Raw genomic sequence first — 24,869 nt, forward strand, 5'->3', positions numbered from 1 at the left:
TAATCAATTCCAAGTGTATTTGGTGTTCTATGAACCATTTAAGGTGTCTCACTTGGGGCACTAGGCACTCAAGCTTCATGAAGACATTCTACATCAAAGAGGTATGTAATTCGAACTAGATATATTCATATGAATCAATGTTATTATGCTAGTTAGAATGAATACCTTGGAAAGTTCATATTTGCATGTATAATAGAGAAAACATAGATTCAAGGTATTTAGGGTTGCACGTACACTTACGAGTGTTAGAATGCTCTAAACCCAACAACAAAGTATTTCAAAATAACTTGTATTCTCAGGTCATCAGTAGACAGGTATTGATGCCAGCTTTTGAGATGATGGAGTACTTACAAGACTCATCTTTTATTTTGATTCATATTTTTGGTGTCTGTAAATTGTACATAACACATTTGTGTTAAAATACATTATTAATGCAATGGATGATGTTGTTTGCTTGTTTACTATATTTATGTGTTGTGATACTATAGATGATGTCCTCCGCCCCAGAACATTTCCGCCGTTCATGGTTTTGGGGTGTGACAGTTCTGACCGGGCCTGGTACATGGTTCAACACAAAATCATCGACGGGCCCAAATATCACTTCTAATCCAAGAAGGAATAGATAAACTTCGACTCATATGCTTGTTCTCCTACTTTTTGAATCATACACAAAGGCGTGTTTTATAACATCGAGTTACCAATGCGTTTTCGTACAATTAATGTATAACCATCTCATAGGCAACAAGTCATATCTCTAAGCTTGAAGACTTATATGATATTACCGTCTCACGATCACTCGAGATAAATTCCATGAAGTGATACCAGTGAGCGTGGGTTGAATCCAATACTCAGAACTTATGAGCACTCATGAGTGTTCTAGCTATGTCCAACATCTTAGACCTCTACAAGCCAACCCATGACAGTCTTAATTCATATCTACTTCCAACATATAACCAACTGTGGAGATTTTGAATAACATGAAATAACATAGCATAATTATTCTGGAAGTCAAAACATGCAAAATGAAATGATAGTAAACGATTGACAAAGGATAGCAACACTTTACTCATAAATAAATACAACTTTTATTCATCGTCAAATGTCAATAACACTTTACGCATTTCAAAGCTATCTAACTACTAAAACTAATATCATCCTTATGCCCTATGCGCCTTGCATGTCGGAGATGCTTTGCCCTGCCCAGTCCCTTCGTTAGGGGATATGTCGGGTTCTCATCTGATGATACCCTCTTTTCCACTAGGAGTCCTTCTTCTATTCAATGTCTGATTAAATGGTATTTTTTGTCGATGTGTCTGGATCTCCCGTGATCCTTTGGTTCCTTAGCTAAGGCAACTGCACTTTCACTATCACAAAAAATCTCTATAGGCTCCTTTATAGCTGGTAGAACTCCATGGTCTCCAATAAAGTTATTTATCCATATAGCCTCCTTTGTTGCATCGCTTGATGCTATATACTCTGATTTGCAGGTTGAATCAGCTATTGTCTCCTGCTTGGAACTTTTCCAAGAAATTGCTCCTCCGTTTATGTTAAAGACCCAGCCTGACTGAGAGCGGAAATTATCCCTATCAGTCTGAAAGCTAGCATCACTATACCCCAATACTGTCAATTCATCACTCCCACCAAGGGTAAGGACCCAGTCCTTAGTCCTCCGCATGTACATGAGAATGTTCTTTACCACAGTCCAGTGAGCCTTGCCATGGCTCCCCTGATATCTGTTGACCATGCTCAATGCAAAGGCTACATTAGGATGAGTACAAGCCATAGCATACATGATCAAGCCTACAGCGGAAGCATATGGTACTCGACTCATTTGTGCTATCTCAGCCTCGGTACTCGGTCTCTGAGTTTTACTCAGTCTGGTATTACTTTGGATCGGTAACTCTCCTTTCTTGGAATTTTTCTTGTTGAATCTATTCAACACCTTCTCCAAGTAGGTACTCTGACAAAGTCCAATTAGTCTTTTACTCTTGTCTCTCAAAATCCTTATCCATAGGATATAGGCAGCTTCTCTAAAGTCCTTCATAATGAAACACTTCCCAAGCCATGACTTAACTTCCTGCAGAGTTGGGATGTCATTTCCTATGAGTAGTATTTCATCCACATATAGTACCAAAAAGCTGACTATACTCCCACTAGCCTTAACATATACACAAGATTCATATTCACTCCTCGAAAATCCAAATTCTTTTACCCTCTCATCGAAGAAAAGATTCCATCTGGGAGGTGTTTGCTTTAATCCATAAATGGATTTCTCAAGCTTACACATTCTATTAGGGTACTTTGTACTGACAAAACCCTCTAGCTGACTCATGTAAACATCCTCAACCAACTTTCCATTAAGGAAAGCAGTTTTGACATCCATTTGCCATATTTCATAATCATGAAATGCAGCAATGGCTAACATAACCCTAATAGACTTAATCTTCACTACTGGGGAAAAGGTCTCATCATAATCGACTCCCGGAGTTTGAGAAAAGCCCTTTGCAACTAGTCGTGCCATATAAGTGTGTACATTACCATCCATGCCAGTCTTCTTCTTGAAGATCCATTTGCACCCAACTGTCTTGCGACCTAGTACATTGTCAACCAAGTTCCAAACTTGATTGCCATACATGGATTGTATCTCGCTGTCCATAGCCTCTTTCCATTTAGCAACCTCAGGGCCTGCCATGGCTTCCGTGGAGCTGTTAGGTTCATCCAAACTCACCAGTGTGCTATCACTGATAAGTGTATCACCTTCCGCAGTAATATGGAAACCATAGTAATGCTCAGGTGCATTCCTAACTCTCATGGAACGCCTCAAAGGTACAGACCCTTCTGTTGGATCAACAGGAGTTTCCTCCTCAGGTTGACTGCTAGGGTTTGAGGTTCCAGATTAGGAACTTTTCCGGTCCACATCTCATGAGGTGTTTTTGAGAACCTTCTTCATAGGAAATAGATTAAGGATATGGGTAGCAGTCTCTAAGGCATACCCCCAAAATGATATTGGTAGCGAAGCTTGACTCATCCTGGAACTAACCATATCCAACAAGGTTCGATTGCGCCTCTCAGCTATACCATTAAGCTGTGGTGTTTTGGGAGGTGTCAATTGTGAGATAATCCCACATTCCTTAAGATAGTCAAGGAACTCTATACTAAGATACTCACCACCTCGATCGGATCGTAGCATCTTAATGTTCCTGCCTAACTGATTATCCACTTCCTGCTTGAACTCTTTCAATCTATCAAAGGTCTCCAAATTATGCTTGATTATGTATACATATCCATATCTACTAAAATCATCAGTAAAAGTCACATAGAAGTGGTTAGCATCTTTTGTGGCGGTTCTGAAGGGTCCACACACATCAATGTGTATGAGGTCCAACAAACCCTCACCCCTAGTATAAGTACCAGTGAAGGGGGAGTTTGTGATTTTCCCAAGTAAACAAGATTCACAACTCTCATCTGACTTTAGGTCAAATGACTCCAAGACTCCATCCTTTTGGAGTTGGGCTATGCATTTCTTGCTTACATGTCCAAGACGACAATGCCATAAAGATGTTTTATCCAAGCTAGTGGAAGAATCGATACACAATACATTATTTCCTAGGTTATCAACAACCGACAAATTTTCATATATACCATCACAAGGTAATGCTTTAAAATAAAAAAAACATTATTAAAGAAAGCATTAATACCACCACTATCATTATCAAATGAAAATGTAAAACCTTGTTTGTACAAACCAAGAAACGAAATAGTATTTCTCGCCATTTTAGACGAGTAACAACATTTATTCAAATCTAATACTAATCCACTACTTAGCAACAAAGAATAAACTCCAATCTTGGTGACAGGTGAAGCTTTCCTATTCCCCATGATCAAGTTTATCTTCCCATGCTCCACATTCTCACTTCTTCTTAGTCCCTGCAAATCAGTACATATGTGAATACCATAACCTGTATCAAGGACCCAAGAATTAGAATGGGGTGAATTATTAGACAAAATAGTGTATGTACCTGCATGGTTGGGTTTAATATTCCCATCCTTCACGTCTTGCTGGTACTTTTGGCAGTTTCGCCTCCAGTGCGACTTTTCATGGAAATAGAAGCATCCCTCCTCTTTAGGGTTAGCAGAAGGAGTGACGAAACCTTTCTTGGTTCCACTTGAAGAGGACCCATCAAGGGTCTTCCCCTTGGTGCCCTTTGAAGGACTCTTCCTCTTCTTTCCTTTGCCTTGCCCGATTGCCAAGACAGAACCGCGGTAGGAGTAGGAGTGGTAACAACCGCCTTACCTTTAAGACCACTTTCTGCGGTCTTCAAAAGTCCTTGAAGTTTGCTGAGTGTAACTTCCTCCTTCTTCATTTGGTATGTCATACGAAACTGATCATAACATGAAGGTAAGGAGTGCAAAATGATGTCTATTGCTAACTCCTCGGGGAAGTTCACATTCAGTTTCAACAAACGGTCCACATACCTTTTCATTTTCTGCATGTGGCCCATGATGGGTTCACCGTCCTTCATTCGGGTTGTTATCATAGAGGATATGATTTCATATTGATCTTGACGGGCACTTTGATGGTAGCAGTCCATCAAATCCTGGTGCATCTCAAAAGGATACTAGTCCTCTTAGGACTTTTGGAGCTCGGCTGTCATAGTGGCCAACATGATGCATGTCACTTTGGTAGCATCTCTTTCATGGGCCTAATATTAAGCGATCTCCTCGGGAGTAGTAGACGGCTCGAGTTCTTTAAGCTCCTTGTCGAGGACATATTCCTTGTCCTCATACCGAGTGACCATCCTGATGTTTCTGATCCAATCCATAAAGTTGGATCCATCAAAGATGACTCTCCTACAAAGGTTTATGAGAAAGAAGGAGCTAATAGGGTTTGAGCCAGAAGCATCATTGTTGGAAGACATCTAAAAAGAAGAAAGACGAGTTTAGATTAGATATAAAGATAGTCCTTAATAAAACACCCAAGTGTAATATTAAGGCTAGAACCCAACACAATATTTTATAACTTAGAAGAGGGCTGCCGTAATCCAACCTATAAAATATTTGAAGGTAGGTGAATGACAAGTCACCAATTTCCGCCATGAAAAACGAAATAAATTATTAGGTTTTAATTGGTTTTGAAACTCCTAGATTCTTTGAGATTCATTGAACTTTTCAATGGCATGTTTCAATCTTGAGTGTGCCCTTCAACTTTTGTGACTGGGATGTCGAGGATCACAAAACAAGGTGTGAAGTAACCATGCAAATTACTTGGTACCCTTAATATTTACCCTTCAATCAATGAGCCGGTTAACCACACGCGCTCCACCGATACTATGATAAATATCAAGTTACTCGTTGCCTACCTTGTTAAGTCCAAGTTAGTGTGCCGGTTAACCATACACACTCCACTAACTACTTAATCAAAGTGCAAAGTGTAATTTCATGGGTTAGCACCTTATTCACATTTTCCTAAAGTACCTAAGACTAGGAATATATAAAAAAAACATTTAGTTACTTTATATTCATCATACTTTTAATGAAGATTTAATGTCCTTGTTTTACCTGTTCGGATAACGACCCTCCACCGATCAAGGAAGCGGTGGGTGAGAATGGACACCCATTAAGCTTCCATTTTATAGGCAGCAACCTTATACCCCCCCCCCCCCTTATAGACCGGCTTCGTGAATGAGGCCTACTAACAGTAAAACGACAATTTCTTATACATATATAATTATTATTAAACTTATAATATTACAAACTATAAGGGTTTAAATTTAACTTTTAAAATTCTAGGGGTTGGAACTAAAGTTTTATAGTGATTCTACATGTTCCAAAACTTGAGGGCAAGTTTTGTAACTTTCAAAACTTTTCATCTTTCATAACTTATGAGTTAAATGGTTTAATAAAATTAGTGACTTTTCATTTTATAAAACCTATGTGTTTCTTTAATGGTATTTAAAAGTGTGACTTTATGTAATCCATAACTTGCGGACAAATTATGATTCCATTAAAACAAATAATGATCAAGAATTAAACTAACAAGTCAGTTACAAATAATTCCTATGATCTTCTAAACTCATAAGTTCAAGAACATGCATATCAACAATTTCAAGAATCATAAAATTAACCATATAAAACTTGTAATTTTGATAATAGCTATTGAAAATGGATTAGCATAACCATTACACCATCTAAAACAAGTTTTAGAGAACCAAAACAATTTAGGGTAATGTTTCTAGTCCATCTCCAGCAGCACAACTTGAAAAAACTGTATTCTGTGGCTCTTACTCGTCGAGTGCAAGAACCTAATCGACGAGTAGGATGAGCTTACTCATGGACTCGGCGATTTCATGTTGTAGAGTGCAGAAAAATCGATTTTTTTCACAATTTTGCATCAAGTATCAAATAAACAAGCCTAGGCTCTGATACCGCTGAAGCAATTTGAGCATTCTAACACTCCTATGGTGTACATGCAACCGTAGAAACCTTGGATCTATGTTTTATTTATGATACATGCAAAATTTGTTTTTCCAAGGTTTATATCCTATCTAGCATACATGGGGAACTTTTAACATAAAAGTAAGCAAGAAAACATACCTTGTAGTAGATTGGATTCCTTGAAAACCTTGTGAGCCTAGTACCTCAAGTGTGATGCCTCAAATGTCTCACACAACACCAAATGCACTTGGAATAACTTTGAGAGAAATGAAGAACACTTAGAAATCGGCTATCCCTCACTTGTATATCTTAGTGGCCGATTTTGGTGAAGAACATGAAGCTTATATAGTGGGTTACAATTACGGTTACACCATGTAAACCCTAATTGTCATGACTTTTCATTTCCATGACCCATGGGTTCTATAAACACCATGGAGCATCCATTGAGCAGCCTATGGGTTTTAGCCCAACTTGATAATCCATGAAGCATTAGCCCACTATATAAGTATGGATGATTTACACAATCAACCCATATATTTAATTAGTCTTCTTTTGATCACTTAATTAATTCCAAATTAATTCTAGGTCAATACTAATTAAATAATATTATTATGATATTAGAACTTATAATATATTAATAAACCTGAAGTGTTATTTCTCTCATTTTAGTGTATCCAAATGCATGCTGCCATGCAACCCAAATTGGCCATGCTAATCGGGTCAAGTACATTCCAGAAATAGTTATGAACTTAGACACCTAATCCAACAGTGGAAAGATAGATGACTACAAGAGGAACTAACCGAAGGCAAGGAATGCTGGCGGAATGGGAAGAGTTTTGGCTATAGGCCACGAGGAAGCAGTAGCAGACCCTACAGTGGCCATTAGTACGTCTCTCCTCGATAACTCATATGCATGCATACTTTTTGATAGTGGAGCAGAGAGGACTTTCATGAACCAAAAGTTTGCTCACTTACTTAAAAAAACGTGTGCACTTAAAGAACCGTTCACTGTAGAAATGCCTAACGGAAAGACTGAGAGCACTAGCAGTATATACATAGGATGTACTCTAACTCTAGATAGCCATTCATTTCAAATTGACCTCATGCCAATCTCAATTAAAAGTTTCGACGTTATTATCGGAATGGATTGGTTGTGTGTTCATTGTGCTGACATCATGTGTTATGAAAAGGCCGTTTGTCTAAATCTACTGTCTAGCAAAACTCTAGTTATCTATGGCGACAAACCCAGCATGAACCTTCGTATCATCTCGAGTATACAAGCCCAGAAGTATTTACGAAAGGAATGTCATGCATTCCTTGCTCATGAGGTCGATATGAGCCAAGAGATGAAAGACATAAAGAACATCCCAGAAGTATGCAACTTACCCGACATCTTTCCAGAAGAACAACCAAGATTACCACCACAACGTCAAGTCGAGTTCAGAATCGACTTAGTTCCAGGGGCTACCCCAGTAGCCAAATCGCCCTATCGTCTAGCACCAGTTGAGATGCAGGAGCTATCCGGTCAACTTAATGAACTGCTCAACAAGGGATTCATTAGACCAAGCTTCTCACCCTGGGGAGCACCGGTCTTGTTCATGAAGAAGAAAGATGGATCATTCCGTATGTGCATCGACTATAGAGAACTAAACAAGTTTACCATCAAAAATCGTTACCCTCTACCTCCCATAGACGACTTGTTCGACCAACTACAAGGGGCGAATTACTTTTCAAAGATAGATCTGAGATCCGGGTATCACCAGTTACGAGTGCTAGAGGAGGATGTTCCCAAGACAGCTTTCCGAACTCGTTATGGACAATACAAGTTTATAGTGATGCCTTTCAGATTGACCAATGCACCTGCTGTATTCATGCACTTAACGAATAGGGTGTGTCGTCCTTACTTGGATCAGTTCATCATTGTATTCATCGATGACATACTTATCTACTCTTGAAGTAAGGAGGATCATAATCAACATCTACGTTAAGTCTTAGAAACATTACGATCGGAGAAGCTCTACGCGAAGTTCTCAAAGTGCGAATTTTGGATTCAAAGAGTCGAATTCTTGGGACACGTTGTTAGTGAAGAGGGAATTCACATGGACCCTTCCAAAATAAAGGCCATTGATAACTGGTCGGCTCCGAAGACGCCTACAAAAATTCGTCAATTTCTAGGACTCACAGGCTACTATCGCAGGTTCATTCAGAACTTCTCTAGGATTGCGAAACCGCTTACAACATTGACCCAGAAAGGTGTGGCCTTTGACTGGGAAGAGACACAAGAAAAGAGTTCCAAACACTAAAGCGAGCCTTATGCAGCGCACTGATACCATTCCTTCCAGAAGGGATAGAAGACTTCGTAGTTTATTGCGATGCATCCAACCAAGGGCTTGGTTGTGTTCTTATGCAACGAGGTAAGGTCATCTCCTATGCCTCAAGACAGCTAAATACACACGAAGTCAACTACACCACACATGATCTTGAGTTAGGAGTAGTGGTATTTGCTCTGAAGATCTAGATACACTACCTGTATGGTACAAAAAGGACTATCTTTACAGACCACAAGAGTCTTCAACATATATTTAGCCAAAGGGAGCTCAACATGTGACAACGACAGTGGGTCGAGCTACTCAATGACTACGAATGCGAAATTTGTTATCATCCCGGAAAAGCCAACGTAGTAGCTGACGCCCTAAGTCGGAAACAATACTCTGGTCGTAGAGTCAAACCATTGACTATGACTATCTATTCACACTTATCCACAAAAATTAAGGAGGCTCAACTTGAAGCCTTGAAACCTAAAAATGTGGCGGGTGAATCCCTGAGAGGGATGGATAAAAGCTTGGAAGTCAAGGGTGGCGGAGCCTTATATCTCATGGATCAGATCTGGACACCGATATACGGGGGTTTCAAAGACTTGGTCGTGACCGAAGTGCACAACACTCTATATTCCGTCCACCCAGGTTTAGATAAGATGTATTTAGATCTCAAAAAGCTATATTGGTGTCCTAACGTGAAAGTAGAGATTGCTACATGCGTTAGTAAGTGTGTTACTTGCGCAAACCTTAAGGTCGAACCCTCAGGTTTACTACAAAAACCAGAGATACTAGAATGGAAGTGTGAGCGAATCACAATGGACTTCATAACCAAGTTGCCCAAGACAACAGGTGGTCTCGATACCATTTCGGTGATCATAGACCGGTTAACAAAGTCCACACACTTCCTGCCTATCATAGAAACTGACAAGATGAAGAAACTAACGAGAACCTACATTACGGAGATCCTACGACTGTATGGTGTTCCCATATCCATTATCTCTGATAGAGATAGTAGAATCACTTCAAGGTTCTGGCAATCGCTACAAGGTTCACTAGGAACTAGGTTGCACATGAGTACAGCCTACCATCCGCAAACCGACGGACAAAGTGAGAGGACTATTCAAACTTTGGAAGATATGTTGCGAGCCTGTGTGATTGACTTTGGAAAGGAATGGGATATTCATCTACCCATTTTCGAGTTCTCCTACAATAATAGTTATCACACGAGCATAAAGGTTGCTCCATTTGAAGCCCTCTATGGCCGAAAGTGCAGATCCACTCTGTGCTGGGCTGAGGTGGGTGACACACAGTTAGCTAAAGGACGAGTTCTTGACAGCACTCTCACATGTCCAGAAATCATTCGGGAAACGACAGAGAGGATCGTTCAGATTTGTGAACGATTGAAAGCCTCTAGAGACCGACAAAAAAGCTACGCAGACAAGAGAAGGAAACCTTTAGAATTCCAGGTTGGTGACCGTGTTCTATTGAAGGTCTCACCCTAGAAGGGCTTGATAGGCTTCGGAAAGCATGTAAAGCTAAATCCATGATATGTAGGACCTTTCGAGATTCTTGCTAGAATCGGCCTTGTAGCTTACAAACTCAAACTACCTCACGAACTTAGTAACGTACACCCTACATTCCACATTTCAAACTTGAAAAAGTGTCTCTCCGATGAGACTCTTGTAATCCCACTCGACGAGATCGATATCAACGATAGCCTCAACTTCTTGGAAGAACCAGTAGAGATCATTGACCGAGAGGTCAAGCAAACGAAGCAAAGTCGTATCCCGATAGTGAAGGCCCGCTGGAATGCCAAGCGGGGACCTGAATTCACTTAGGAGCGCGAGGATCAAATGAAACTAAAATATCCTTATCTTTTTTACTTAGTTATTTGTAATTTCTTAAACTCTAATTTCGGAACAAAATTCTCTCTAACGGGGGGATGATGTGACAACCCAGAATATCTACCTTGTAAAGCCTTTCAATTCAATCAAAATTCATACGATTTTCTGCTATCTTTTAGCATTGTTAAGGTCCTATTTGAGTGTTCAAAGCCTAGTACATTCAAGGATTGGGTGTTAGGATCCATCATGTGGAGTTTATGGCCGTAAAATAGAGCTTACGGCCGTAAGCTCTTCTTTGGCCGTGAACTAGTCCCTTACGTATGATATTCCTTCACTTTTATTCACTTCTCACACTTCCAAATCAAGAACACTCAATTCTCTCTAAAGTATCATCAAGAAACCCCAAGAACACCAAGAACACACACTAGTTTCTTTGGGTCGTAAACACCCTTTCTAGTTTCCAAATCGTAAGTATCCTTTCCATATACTTGTTATTCATTAGAAGCACATGTTTAGCATCCAAGAAACAATTAGTTTAGCAAGATTATCAAGAGTTTATGGCCGAAAACTCTTCATATGGCCATAAAATCCTTCATGTCATGGCCGTGAACACTATCTTGGCCGTAAACACACCCATGTGTGCCCGTAAACACCTTTTGTGCAATCATTAGTGATTGTAACACTTCATTCCAAGTGTTTCCTAGTCCCTAAGGTTGTTCCCTATCATGATTAGTTGTTATATACACTAATTAGATACATATATGTGTCATTATATGCTTAATAGGATCCGTTTGTGCTTGAGACATCGCTTGGCACACTTAGCATCCTATATCGATCTTACATTCAAATCACTCACTACAGATGAGTTCATACCCCTAAAATTATCTTTTAAATGATTTTAAATTCTTTTATGGGGGGGATACAAGTAGAAAACATTATAGTTATTGTATCAAGCACATGTGATTAATAACTATCAAACAAGTGGATTCGGTATACTTCAAAACTGTGTTATCAAACAAGCTATTTGAAAACACTTTATAAACTGACATCAAGTCATCTATAACCATTCAAATGATTAAAACCATCTTTTATATGCTAAAACTCTTTTATATATGCTAAACTCATTATCAAACTCTATTAAACTTATATATTGTCAAAATCATGTCCATATAGATATAGTTATATAAATAAGATTGAAAGGGCTTAGGATAAATAACTCGCTTTATTTCCTGTTCCTTGTTTGGTTGTGGACTTAGGGTATCGGTTGTTTGTCCGAGTTTTGTTTGCATCTTAGTTATATATTATGTATATGTGTATAGATATAAAAAGTTCTTATATCAGTTCAATACCTTTGGGTAGCAAAGGTGTACAAACATGAACAGTTATTCAAACAACATTACTAGTAAAATATAATAGGTATAGTTTAGAAGATTACTACTCACTATTTCTAGTACAATGAAACATACATGAGTTAGTTCAAACAAACTATAACGAGAAATAGAAAGAATATACTATAATGAGAAACAAAGAGGAACATACTATACACTAGAACAGAGAGAACATAATATGCACTAGAACAGAGAAAACATACAATACACTAGAACAAATAGAACATACAATACAAACACAAGAATACTATAACATTAATGTGAGCCACTACTTCATGGCATGGCAATATATTGTTGTGTCACGTTTTATAACCAGAGTCTCCTAGAGGGAGAGCGTAAGTTTGTGTATAGATCTATACGGGATTGACCAACCTACACCTTGTTGCTAGCTACAGTGGGACCTGCAGGTCTACGAGTGACGAATGTCATATCATTTCGACATCCTTTATCGTCGTGTTTTACTAGTCAATCAAGTATGGTTATAATCTCATCACATTTTACCTTAATAATACAATTGGTTTAAGGTAGTTAGTACAATGGTAGTTACTATATATATTACTACAGTAAATCTTTATTTTCCCATTACATTCACATTGTGATCTTCTCACATAAACGATAATGTAAACTATATTTTGGTAATGAAAGACATACTTGGGGAAAACACTCACTTTTACAAGAGAACAAATATATAGAACAACGGGTCTTGATAGAAGACTACATTTCATAATAAAGTAGAAAATATAAGATTTTCTAGAGATACAACATTTACATCAAACACTTACAAACATTTACAGCAAACATTTACAAACACTTTCATCAAACTTATATGAACAATGACACTAAAATACTTATGAACTCACCAGCTTAAATGTTGATCTACTCTTTCAAAATAACTTGTATTCTCAGGTCACCAATAGAAAGGTTCATTGGACCAGGTTTTGAGAAGACGGAGCATATTTGAGACTCGTCTTTTATTTTGATTCATATTTTGGTGTCTTTCAAACTATACACAGAGCGCACTTGTATTAAATTATATTATTAATGCAGTGGATGATGTTTTTGCTTGTTTACTATTGTGCATTGTTATGATATTGTACATGACGTCCTCCGCCCCCGAACGTTTCCGTTGTTCTGGTTTCGGGGTGTGACACAATAACATATTTCCTTTGATGAACTTAAATGTTATAATCACGGTTACGAAGATGTTGCATGTTTTTGATGTGTCGAAGATAACTGAGACCAACATGGATGATTTCATCACTGGATTTGCTCACATTAAAGCCTTTCTTGATAGCTACTATAACTATTTGGCATTCATAGACATTGAACTTGCCTTAGCTATGAACAAGGCATTGAAAGTCCCTTAGTCTTTGTTAAAGGGAAGGTTGAATATCAATGAGTTTGAAGATGGTGAAGTTTTACGTCAACCTCTAGGTGTGGTGTTTCGTAGAAAGAACAAGAAAGGTCATATGACAAAGTTTTTGTTTCAAGTTTGTGATATTGAGAGGTACACAAACTCTCAATATACTAATCTCCAGATACGAATCAACAATTTAAAGAAGAATTATAGTGAAGATAATGCCGAGATTCGAAAAACCATTCTATGGTATATGGAGATCCGAAGGGAGCTTATACAGAAACTTAAGTTGATTGCTTAATTTCAACTACTCTTACTAAGGAACCAAAATCACCATGATTTAAACTCTTAATCTATTTTACAAGGCATTGTTGTTTTCGACACTTAGAAGTTTCGTCCTTGTAAATTTTTTTATGTATGTTTGTATCCTATAAATAGCATAGGTACACTAAGTAGAGTAAGAACTTTGAATGTAATTATAAACTTTGTACTCTCGAAATCGTGTACTCTGTCACAACTAGCGAATTAGCGTTGAGATTATGATTCTTGTACGAGACAATTCCCTCCATGTAACCTTGCAACACCCCATTTAGTGAAATTCAAACTACAATGTTATTTAATTTCATACATGCTTACATTGTGAATCAAGCCTCATATAATCCCAAAAACTTGATCCAATAGTTAAGACCAATCAATTTTGGGCTTTGATCTAAGAATTCTCGGCCCAACACCCTATTGGGCTTTATTGGACGGATAACCCTTCATTAGGCCCTATTGGGCCTAAAACTTCTATTGGGCATTCCATTGGGCCGACAACCCTTCCTTAGGCCTTATTGGACCGAAAACTCCTACCTTTGGAGTTTAATGGACCAAAAACTCCTATTGGGCCAAGCCAAAAATCGAAACCCATTCTTTTTGGGCCACCCTTTGGGAAGAGAACCCTAGGGTTCGGTTAAGGCTTATAAAAAAAAGGAAAAAGATAAGGAAAATACCTTGCCACCTCCTTATTACCCAACATGAATCTATGCTTTCGAGCTCCATATACCTATGCATATCCCATCAAACTTGAAATAAGTCAACTTCTTTCCCCATCCTCTCTCTTATCTTCAGCCGCAACCTCCACCCCTACACACAAACCAATCTCATTTCTCCTCACTTAGTCTCAAGAATCCTCCTTCATTTTTTCTCAAAAATTCATCGGTGTGTGGTGCCATCCTCAAGATTTTCTTCAAACAACTAAAAAACTTGGTAAGTAATCTTGTAAACTTCAAGTATTTTGCATCACTTTAAACTAAAGCTCATGTTTACACATCATTTTTGTGTGTAGTCTCTTAGAACACCACCATTTTCAAGAATCTCTCCAAGACACAAGGCTAAGCTTGAAATTTTCCTTCTTCTTCATCTACCTCTCGAAAATCAACCAAGGTGAGGTTCATACCCCACAATTTTTCGTGTTTTTCATACTCTTTGGGCGGGGGGGGGGGGGGGGATACAAGTCAAATCTCGTTTAACCATTAGATAATTACATTTACCGGTGTGTAGTGTGTTTAACCTTCGGGTAATAGCATGCATCTTATATATTGTGGTTGAAATGTTGAATACCTCATGCTAACACTCCATAAACTCGAGATTTACAAGTTCTCAAATAAAAAGGGTGCTTAGTGTATGTTAAAGATCAAAGAGAATGTTAATAACATATGTGTGTTGTAAAAGTTTGTAGGGTCATGTTAAACACCTAAAATGGGAAAAATATGGGTGTTACACTAAAAAATGGTTAACTTTTGGACATATCCATTTTTAACACTTATACTTACACAAATATTTCGATGTAACAAATTTCAAGATTTTATGTGTATCTTGTGGAAATCGTGACCTGTTAGTGTCACAACAAAATATAATATGTTGTGTTACAAAACTCTCAAACAAATTTTGGTATGTTGAACAAACTACAAAACTTGTTATTTTGTTAAAAAAATGATTTTTCTAGTAAAATAGTCGTAATATGTTGTCATCATGTTAATGGTTTAAAAACTTAGAGGATTATGCTATTTACACACTATATATTACAAGTAGACAAGTCCATTAATGATTATTTATAAAAAGTGTTATAAATAATTTAACTAAAACGGTATACAAAACAGAACTATTACGACAGAAACGTGTGTCATAAAACTTCAGTCACAAATTTACACTAGTAATGTTATTTTCATTATTCAATAATGGGAGTCAAAGTTCGCGTAAATTTGTTAAGGCACTTGAGAGACTTTCCTTCGCCGTACCTACCTAGCGTACACTGTAAGTCCTGTAGTTATAACCAGAGTCACCTAGAAGGAGAGCGAGGTAATTGTGTATAGATCTATATGGGGTTAACACCCCCACACCGAAGTTGTTCGCTACAGCTAAACAGGGTCAGTCTAGGGTGACAAATATCTTACCGAAACCGATGCTTGAAGAACGTCATGACAAGCATATCAGTCTATTAAGCATGGTTGTAACAACTCACATAGGGATTAACAATGTTATGCTGGATTTACAAAATTTATATACTTCACTGGTTTTATAAAATATAAAATTACGCTTCATTTTTGTACATTAATATCACCAACCTAGTCTTAGGATTTTAAGACTACAATTTTTCATAAAACAGGAAATACGATATTTTTTGGGAACACACACTCTTTTTAATTACAAACAAAAGAAAACAAATGACACGCATGCTATTATTCACGGTTTTAAAACGAGACTTACAAACCATTTTGCATAGAAAATATCGGATTTTCTGGAGTTTTACAAATTATTGCAATCAAAGATGTTACAAAGCTTATTATAAAAATATGCTTATGAACTTACCAACTTTTTAGTTGATGCTTTTCAAAACAACTTGTATTCTCAGGGACTAAGTGAGCAGTTATTTGCGCTATGGAATTTGGATATTTTCTACATTTTGGAACATCATATTTTATATCACTTTTGTGTAAACTTGTGAACAAATAGAATCTGTAAACAATGTATGTTGGTATCGTTTAATGTATAATGTTTGGTTGCTATGTTTCATTCATATTCAATTGTTATGATACTATCCAACGACGTCATCCGACCCGGACGTTTTCGCCGTCCTGGTTCGAGGGTGTGACATACTCTTTCAGACTTTTAATGCGGGTCATCCATATTACATTTAGATCTTGTGTTCTTTATAGTTTTCATCATATCATTTGTGCTCATAATTAGTTCTAACACACTTCACTATCTTTAATGAGTACAAAAAAATTGAATTTTAATATATTTATTATTTTCTTTTGATAAAAAATAGACATTAGCTTTTCAAAAAAAAAAGAATGAAGTGGGTTTTTTGAAAAAAAAAATCATTTTTTATATATCAATATGAATCACTATGGAAAAATGACAGAAATTCATGAACAAAGGTATATTAAATTTTTTTAGATAAAAAACAAGACCTAAAAAAAGTTTAACTAAAAAAAGAAGAAGTGAGTTTTGGTATAATTCGGTGCATTCGTGTCCATTGTATGATTCTACAATCCTTCCTATTGTCGTTGATCGCATTAAATTTTGACGTTTTGGATTAGTTTATTGGTTCGTTAATCAATTATTATTATGTATTGAAGTTTTCGAGATATATATATATATATATATATATATATATATATATATATATATATACACACACACACACGCGCGCGCACTAAAAAGATGGTATCAAAGTTTTAAAAGATGCCAATATAAAATAAAAATCATATACTAGTTGGTAACGAGTATCGAGTGTCATCAAGCTGGTAGCGGATAGCGGTAGCTGGTAGTTGGTAGTGTTTTGTTAAATCCTATGTGAGATAACTTTTAGATTTGGGACGTTATGTTTAAATAAACACTAAAATTTTGTAATGTCAAACAAAACTTTTTGTTCAAAACAGAACGTTTTGTCAATTACTAGAAGTTAGAAACTCACAAATACTCTATATCAAACATGCCCGAAATATATTACATGATTTTTGATGTTTCCTAAAAACATTCAAAGAGTGTGTTCGGGAAAACTAGCTCGTACCAACTAGCAATTAACATGTAACGTTTGATTTTAGAGCGTTTTGTTAAAACCTCTTCATGTAGTTTTTTATTCAGAGGGTTTTGTTTACGCAAAAATCTAAACGCTCTTGTTTCCGAACAAAACTTTTTCCTTTTTATGAGTGTTTTCTTAAAAGCTTGAAGTCGGAAACCTTGAGACGTTGGATGTCGTATATGCCAAATATCTACATGTCTAGGAAGTGATTCAGATAAGAAACACATAAAAGGTTAAAAATTAAATCGATAATTCATACTTTATTGAATCTAACCTTAAAAAGATGTTTCATTATCTACACATTTTATCAAAATTATTAATGTTAATATATTTTATTTTATAATTATTATATATCAATATCAATATGATTTAATGACAAAATAATCATGTTAGAATATTACATATAACATTCTAACAAAGATTCTTTAGTCTTAAAAATATATCGATATTATTAGAGTGTAAGAAATTATTAATGTCTGATAAATTTTTAAACAATAAATAAAAATTTACAAATAAAAAAATAATAAAATTAAATGAAAAATGATGATCATTATTATTGATTGGTTTTTAGGGTTCAAACATTTTATTAATTGCTTATATAATTATATATTGTTTTTAAGGGTTTTTTTTTTTTGGTTTTTTCTTTTCGAATTTGGTTATAGTTCATTTTATGTTACAATATCTATCTTCTTACGTCATACTAAAATATACTATCATTTCCAAAAACCTATTAAATATACAATAGCTTAATTTGGATTTGAATAAACTATTTATTCAATAGGATAATGACTATAATGCCTGTATTTCTAATACTCAATATATTACTTACAATAGCTTTTGTTTTTTCTGGATTTATCCAAGAGATATTGTATCAATGAAATGAGAAAAGACAAATTAAATAACCACATTTAACATGCATGAATACAGACAATGTTTGTAGCATGGAATGAAAATGAAATTGAAGCCACTATGGGAGCTAGGCTATACATTAAAGCACTATGGTCTTTCTTTTTCACCCACCACATGGGTTGATTAGGAAAAGCAACCCCACATATTAAATATTTAACTAGAGTTAATATAATATATGGTTTTGTGATGAGTTGGTGACCCCACTATCATACTCTATAGTCTTGATTCTATATATAATACTTTTTATTGCTATTGCTTAATTTATAGCATAGCATTAGCTGTTCTCCTATTTAATATTTATAATTTGGGTATATTTATTAGAAAATGAAAATATAAAAATATAAATCTTGTTGATGTTATCTTTTGTTATTATATATATATATATATATATATATATATATATATATATATATATATATATATATATATATATATATATATATTGATTTTCGTAGGTTTAAATGCAAAAAATCGTAATATATTTTATCGATCGATTTGTTTATTATGATATCTAATTTTTTATTGCAATATTTGATTACTAAGATACTATCTATTTTTATAAGAGTGCCATTAAAATATAAAACAAGATTTATTATTATAAGTGAATAATTTTTTTAAACTAGCAGAATTGAAAAAAAAATTACTTTAACCACATATATATTTTAGCAACGATTAGATGAGATTTTATAACTAATCGTAATCTCTTTTTGAAAAATTACTTTTGTTGTTATCGTACCTCGAGATTTAAAGATGCAATCATTCATCTAACCACTATTTTAGTAAAGTAATGTTTTTTTATACATTATAGGGGAAAAAGTATACTCCATTTAAAAAAAGTATAATTTCTTTTTGCATGTAAAGAAAAGCGTACAAAGTTTAAAATAATGCTACAAATGGAGGTCACCCATATTCTTAGTTCATTAAGTATCTTCGATCGTAAAATAGGGATTTTCTAAGGATTTTCTAATATGTGTTTAAGGATACATATAAAAACTTAATTAAAGTATTAATTATAGAAAATATTATAATAATTAAATGTGATAAATATTAAGTTGAAGTTAAATACTAAATGAAGATAATTTGAGGGCTTCTTTTTAATTTTAAACATTTAGCTTTAAGTATAATCATAATTTTGTTGGATCGATTGTAGAAAGACAAATGTAGAGCGTCTCATTTGTATTAAATACTTATCTCAAATTCCATGCATTGGATGTCCCTCGACATCCATTAAATAAGGCTCATAGTCATAGATGAAATAGTAAAAATAAATCATATCCTTAGTAAGAAAAATATTTTACCAATCCATGACATTCTTTTTTAATTAATTACCAAAAGATAATATTTATATATAAAATAACAAATTTGTCCTTTATTATGATTATTACCCTTATTATTTCGCACCAATTTAAAATAACAATTTTATCCTTTATTATCATTATTAATCTTATTATTTAGCACCAATTTAAACCACATCACAAAACATCTTATGGTCCTGATCTTAAATTCCTGGAGACTCAATAACCTCATGCCACCTTCATTTCCCTCCTAAGCACCTTTTAACTTATGGTTTTTCAGCGACTCCATAAAAGATGCAAAAAAGGAATGCATGTAAAATTCGAATGTTGAAAATTAATAATCACTAGTTACATTTGATTTAATATAAGCTTCATAATGTTGTACATGTAGATGCAAAAAAGGAATGCGTGTAAAATTCGATTGTTGGCACAAGCAATCATACTTTCGCAAAACAAGAATTGTTACTCTGGAAATAAGAAATTGATTGAGAATGAAATTATTCATTCATTGATTAACCAATTACAGAATACAATCTACACTATATACTCATCAAATGACCATCTAACTGAATAAGTAGTGTAAACGACTAAAATACCCTTATGCTAACTAATTCATAACAGATATGTCTTAACAACTGTTTAACAACTTGACCATACTTCTAATCATCCAACTACGTATCGTAACATCCCCCTTCATGTTATTCATGCTGATGAGCATTGCGTAACCCAAGCTTGGTTGTAGCTTCTGAATGTTTTGATCGATGAAGATGTTTTGTTAGAATATCAGCCAACTGGTTATTAGGGCATCCACAATGCATTGAACTCCATAGAGGTCAATGGATTGACACATCATCATTTTACAATCCATACAACTCTATTATATTTTTCTCTACAATGCATTGAACTCTACAAAGTTCAATAGAATGTTACAAAATGCAATTTATAGTAAATATTTAAGAATTAAAACTTTCCTTTTTTCCATTGAAGAGTTCAATGACCATTGAACTCCAAATCCATTGAATGCCAAGGTGGCATCTTACAATGGTTGATTTTCATCCATTGAATGACACATGGATTTGCCACCTCATTCAACTTTCCCATTGAACTCACCATTGTGGATGCTCTTAGTATCAACATCTTACAATTGAACTAATCCTTCTTGAATCTTCTCCCTTACAATGTGATAGTTGATCTCGATTGGTTTAGTCCTTTCGTGAAAGACAGGGTTAGTAGCAATGTAGATAGCAGCTATGTTGTCACATTTAAGAGGAATATGGGAAAACCTACCCATTCTGAGTCACAAAAAGCTTAAAGTTTTAGATCATGTTTATCATTAAAGTATATATAGAGCTTGTGAAGGAGTACTCAATTCGCATTCAACAGTTTACATAACTGTTGTTTTTCCATAACCGTTAACGACACCTTCATAAAAATATAAATACTTTCTCATCTAGTTTTTCCCTATGCATTTATAAATACTCATCCCATGAAATAAGAACAATTATATTTGCTATTTAACCAAGTGTGGATGTACATTTTTGTAATGGAGTGTATCAATGCCTATCTAAATAATTTACACTCTTTTTTCGAATCATGAACTATCGCATGAACATTCAGCCTCATCAGCCAAAATGTCGGTTGTTTCTTCTACGATTGTTGTGGCAAACGGTGTTATGACCCATCATCAAATGGAGGGATGAAGATGATAACGAATTAAGACGATTCCATCTTTAAATTATACAACTTATATAAACTTATGTTTGAAACTCAGAGTAAAATGGTTGTTTAATATTATTGGAAACTAAGTATGTATTTACATTTTGTTAAAAGAAATTCAATTTAGTTGAAAGCCATCGGAACTAATGTCACGATAGGATCTCCGAATCACGGGACCATCTTTGGGCCTTTGGGCCGCACCCTCGGTGTGGGTGACCACAACACATTGTCTTACCATTGTATGAGAATTAAAAACGGCATGCCTTTTTAACATATTTATTAGTAAAACATATATATGCCCTGTCGTATTATCACTGTCACAATTTTAATATATTTCATTAAAATTTCAAAATATTATATAATTATTCATTTTCATAAGCTTCTTCGTACTTAAACTACAAACTATATAAACCCATTTAATCACTAGTTTGTGTGATCCCGAAAGTACCAACAAAGGTTAGGGGCTTGATCGACCAAAAAAATGTTGCATGACTCATCCTCAACATTACTTACTAAATACGGATCTGATTGTTCTTGATATGTCCTTGTAGGATCTATATGTTCTGTATGATTTGAATTCGTAGCTGACGATGAACAAAGAGAAGAGAGCCCAAAAGTTGCTATATTTAGCAACGAACTTCCATTAGCGTTGCTAACATTCATGTTTTCTTCGTTTAAAACCCCACTTGAATCGCTATCAGAAAATCCATCTTTTAAGTCTAGTGATTTTCGAGTTTTTTCGTAGTTTAAACTTGTGTATACTTCATGGTTTGTATTCGTCGGATCAGATCCCAAGAACAAAATATTTTCTCTGTTCTCGAACTCATCATTTCTTTCGGTTGTTTCCTCGTGAAGCTTTGCTTTTAGCTCTATCAACTGCAAAAAAATGGAAGAAATGAAATCGATGTTTATAAATGAGGTTTCAAAGATTAAATCAATATTTATGATAAACAAGTTACATAATTAATTCTAATACAATTTTCTTTTACTAACTAAAAAATAAGTTAGAGTAATTTTCATGATAAATATTAATTATCTGTTTTAACTTATAAACAATCTCATTTGTGAATATTTTTAAGGTTAAATATAAATATATTTCAGATTGTTAATTAATTTTATATAATAACATAGTTTTGATGTAATTACAAACGAATTATACAATCACTTTTTATTTTAACACAATTTCTAAAATGGAACCGGCCTTGATGTGATTTTCAACTTTACAGCATATAATTAAAAAAAATAATTTAAATAAATAATTAATAAATAGATAAAAAATAAAGATTTGTGCGAGTGATTAAATTACCTCATTGATTATGCTTTCTTTCTCTTGCTCAAGCTTATGATAATTATGCTTAAGAGCATCATAATTAGACTTAAGAAGATTGTAATCTCTCTCCAACTGTTTTGTCTTCCACCGTGCACGGCGGTTCTGGAACCAAATCGCCACCTGCCGTGGTTGCAAACCCAAATCTTGCGCCACTTTCACTTTCCTTTCTGGGTCAAGTTTGTTATCAACTTCAAATATTTTCTCCAACGATTTCACTTGATGATTACTTAATCTTCTCTTTTTGTCACTAAATTGTCCTGTTTCTTCTCCACCGTAATCTTCACCATCGCCGCCGCCACTGCCACTGCCGCTGCCGTCTACCATTGACTGAAATTCTCCATTGTAAAGGCACTCTTCTTCAGCTTTCATCTCCCCTGAGTCATGAACAAGAGAAGAACATTATTTTTTAACTAAAAAAACTCTAGCTCTGACTATTTTAACCTCAATCTATCCACCTTTCAAAAGTAAAATTCAGCAAAGAATATTTGGTTTAAGCCAAAGATCAAAGATAATTTCAACTTAAGAACATGACACAGTCAACAAGATAAATTTGTTTCAAACGATTTTCGAATATCAAAGAGATCAGGTGGAATTTCCAAACTCAAATTTTACCCAATATGATAAGATATGGAATTATGGTTTCTTGAAATTCAAATTCAGAAAGAAAAAGAAAAGAGAGTGTAAAATTCAAGATCTTTCTCAATATAAAATAGTAGAAATGTTAAAGAACTGCATAAAGATGATGCAGAAGACCATTTCTTTTTTACAAAAGCACAAGAAAATTGACGTATCAAGAACAAGGTGTAACTTTTAATGCATGAATCATGATATACAAGTAAGTAACGCATAATTGCTCTGGATTATACTATTATATTCTGCAAATAAGAATCTGCCATCGATGAATACCTTCAAGTGGGTGTGAGAGAAAATGAGTCAATGAATCAGAGCAACCGAAGTTCCTCTTCATAACTTCGAAGAAATTGAAGCAAAATCTAGAATATTGTTTTGTGGGTCTTTGAGATAAAAAGAAAAATCTTGAAGCTGACGAATGGAGAAAGGAGAGAGGGGAAAATTAATTTTGTTGTTGTGTCTTTCTCAAAATCTGAGTGACTTTTATACAACCAAGCAAGAAGAAGCTGTGTATGAACAAGTTGTGGGGTGGGGTGTCATTCACTGGCCTTTTCTTATAAGAAACATAAATAAAAATTAAAAGATAATTTTTTGAAAAGAAATTATATATCCTCCAAAACGTCTTTTCATAAACTATTTTATAAACATATAACAATATTATAAATATTTATATACGGGTTCTAAAAATTTGTAGGTACCGTAAAATTATAAGTTTTGAAAAATTATCACAAAATAAATATTATTAAATAACTTAAAAAGATAAGATATTTTTTGATTTATATATATTTATCTTTTTTTATTTTTTGATTTTGATTTTTATTTTTATTTGTCTGTACCTACCCATTAAATTTGTTATCTTATTCACAATCAATCTTTATGAACGTTTGGTGCGGGTTTAGCCGGTTTCCGGTATTATTTACAATTCCGATGAGACTCCGTTATCATTTCTGACATTCATAATTTTTCGACGAAACATGAACTTTTCAGGAGATGGTTTTTATGGGTCAGTTGTTTTTCTAATTCGTTTGTGTGTATGTACTCATTTGATAAAAAAAACCCCCAAAGTTCTCGTGTATTTATCTGCAAAAATTGAGTTCATGTGTTCCCATGTTGAAGTTCATGTGTGTATATATGTATTCATCTATAAAATCCCAGAAGTTCATGTATTCATATGTAGACACATGAAAACCCTAAATATAAATCTAGAAATCGAATTTCATGAATTATAGCCGGAATTGATTGAGTGCAAGAAAGGAGAATCTTTATTACCTCGACAATTTGTTGAATGAATTGCAACTCATCAAGAAACACAACTTATATTCTCTTGTTGAGGATCGCGAAGCATGTATGAACATAAAGAAGAACTTAAAGAAGATGATGAAGGAACTCAAAGATGGATATGGCTTTATGTATCTAAGGATATTGGTTTGTTTATCCAATCAACCTAGACAAAACGATGACTATAGAAGAGACATTTTTTTTAAGATCTTAAAAATATCACTACAAGAAAAAGTTGATATTTGCTAGAGAAGGAATCCGTTGCAAAAAATTCAAATTTCATTGCAAAATTCGAATATC

General features: G+C 34.7%; 1 protein-coding gene across 1 annotated transcript; it reads right to left on the bottom strand.

Annotated features, from left to right (window-relative positions):
• Positions 1-21,639: 21,639 nt before the first annotated feature.
• Positions 21,640-23,761, bottom strand: LOC145074422 (homeobox-leucine zipper protein ATHB-16-like). The gene is made up of 3 exons (XM_079020802.1): positions 23,568-23,761; positions 22,638-23,035; positions 21,640-22,207 (listed from the first exon to the last, which is right to left on the bottom strand). The coding sequence occupies exons 1-3, from the start codon at positions 23,626-23,628 to the stop codon at positions 21,755-21,757; spliced, it is 912 nt and encodes a 303-aa protein (XP_078876928.1). The 5' UTR covers positions 23,629-23,761; the 3' UTR covers positions 21,640-21,754.
• Between the last annotated feature and the right edge of the window lie 1,108 nt (positions 23,762-24,869).

Source organism: Lactuca serriola, chromosome 9, assembly GCF_051521515.1.
Source record: "Lactuca serriola cultivar US96UC23 chromosome 9, Lser_US96UC23_V15, whole genome shotgun sequence".
Taxonomy (NCBI): domain Eukaryota; kingdom Viridiplantae; phylum Streptophyta; class Magnoliopsida; order Asterales; family Asteraceae; genus Lactuca; species Lactuca serriola.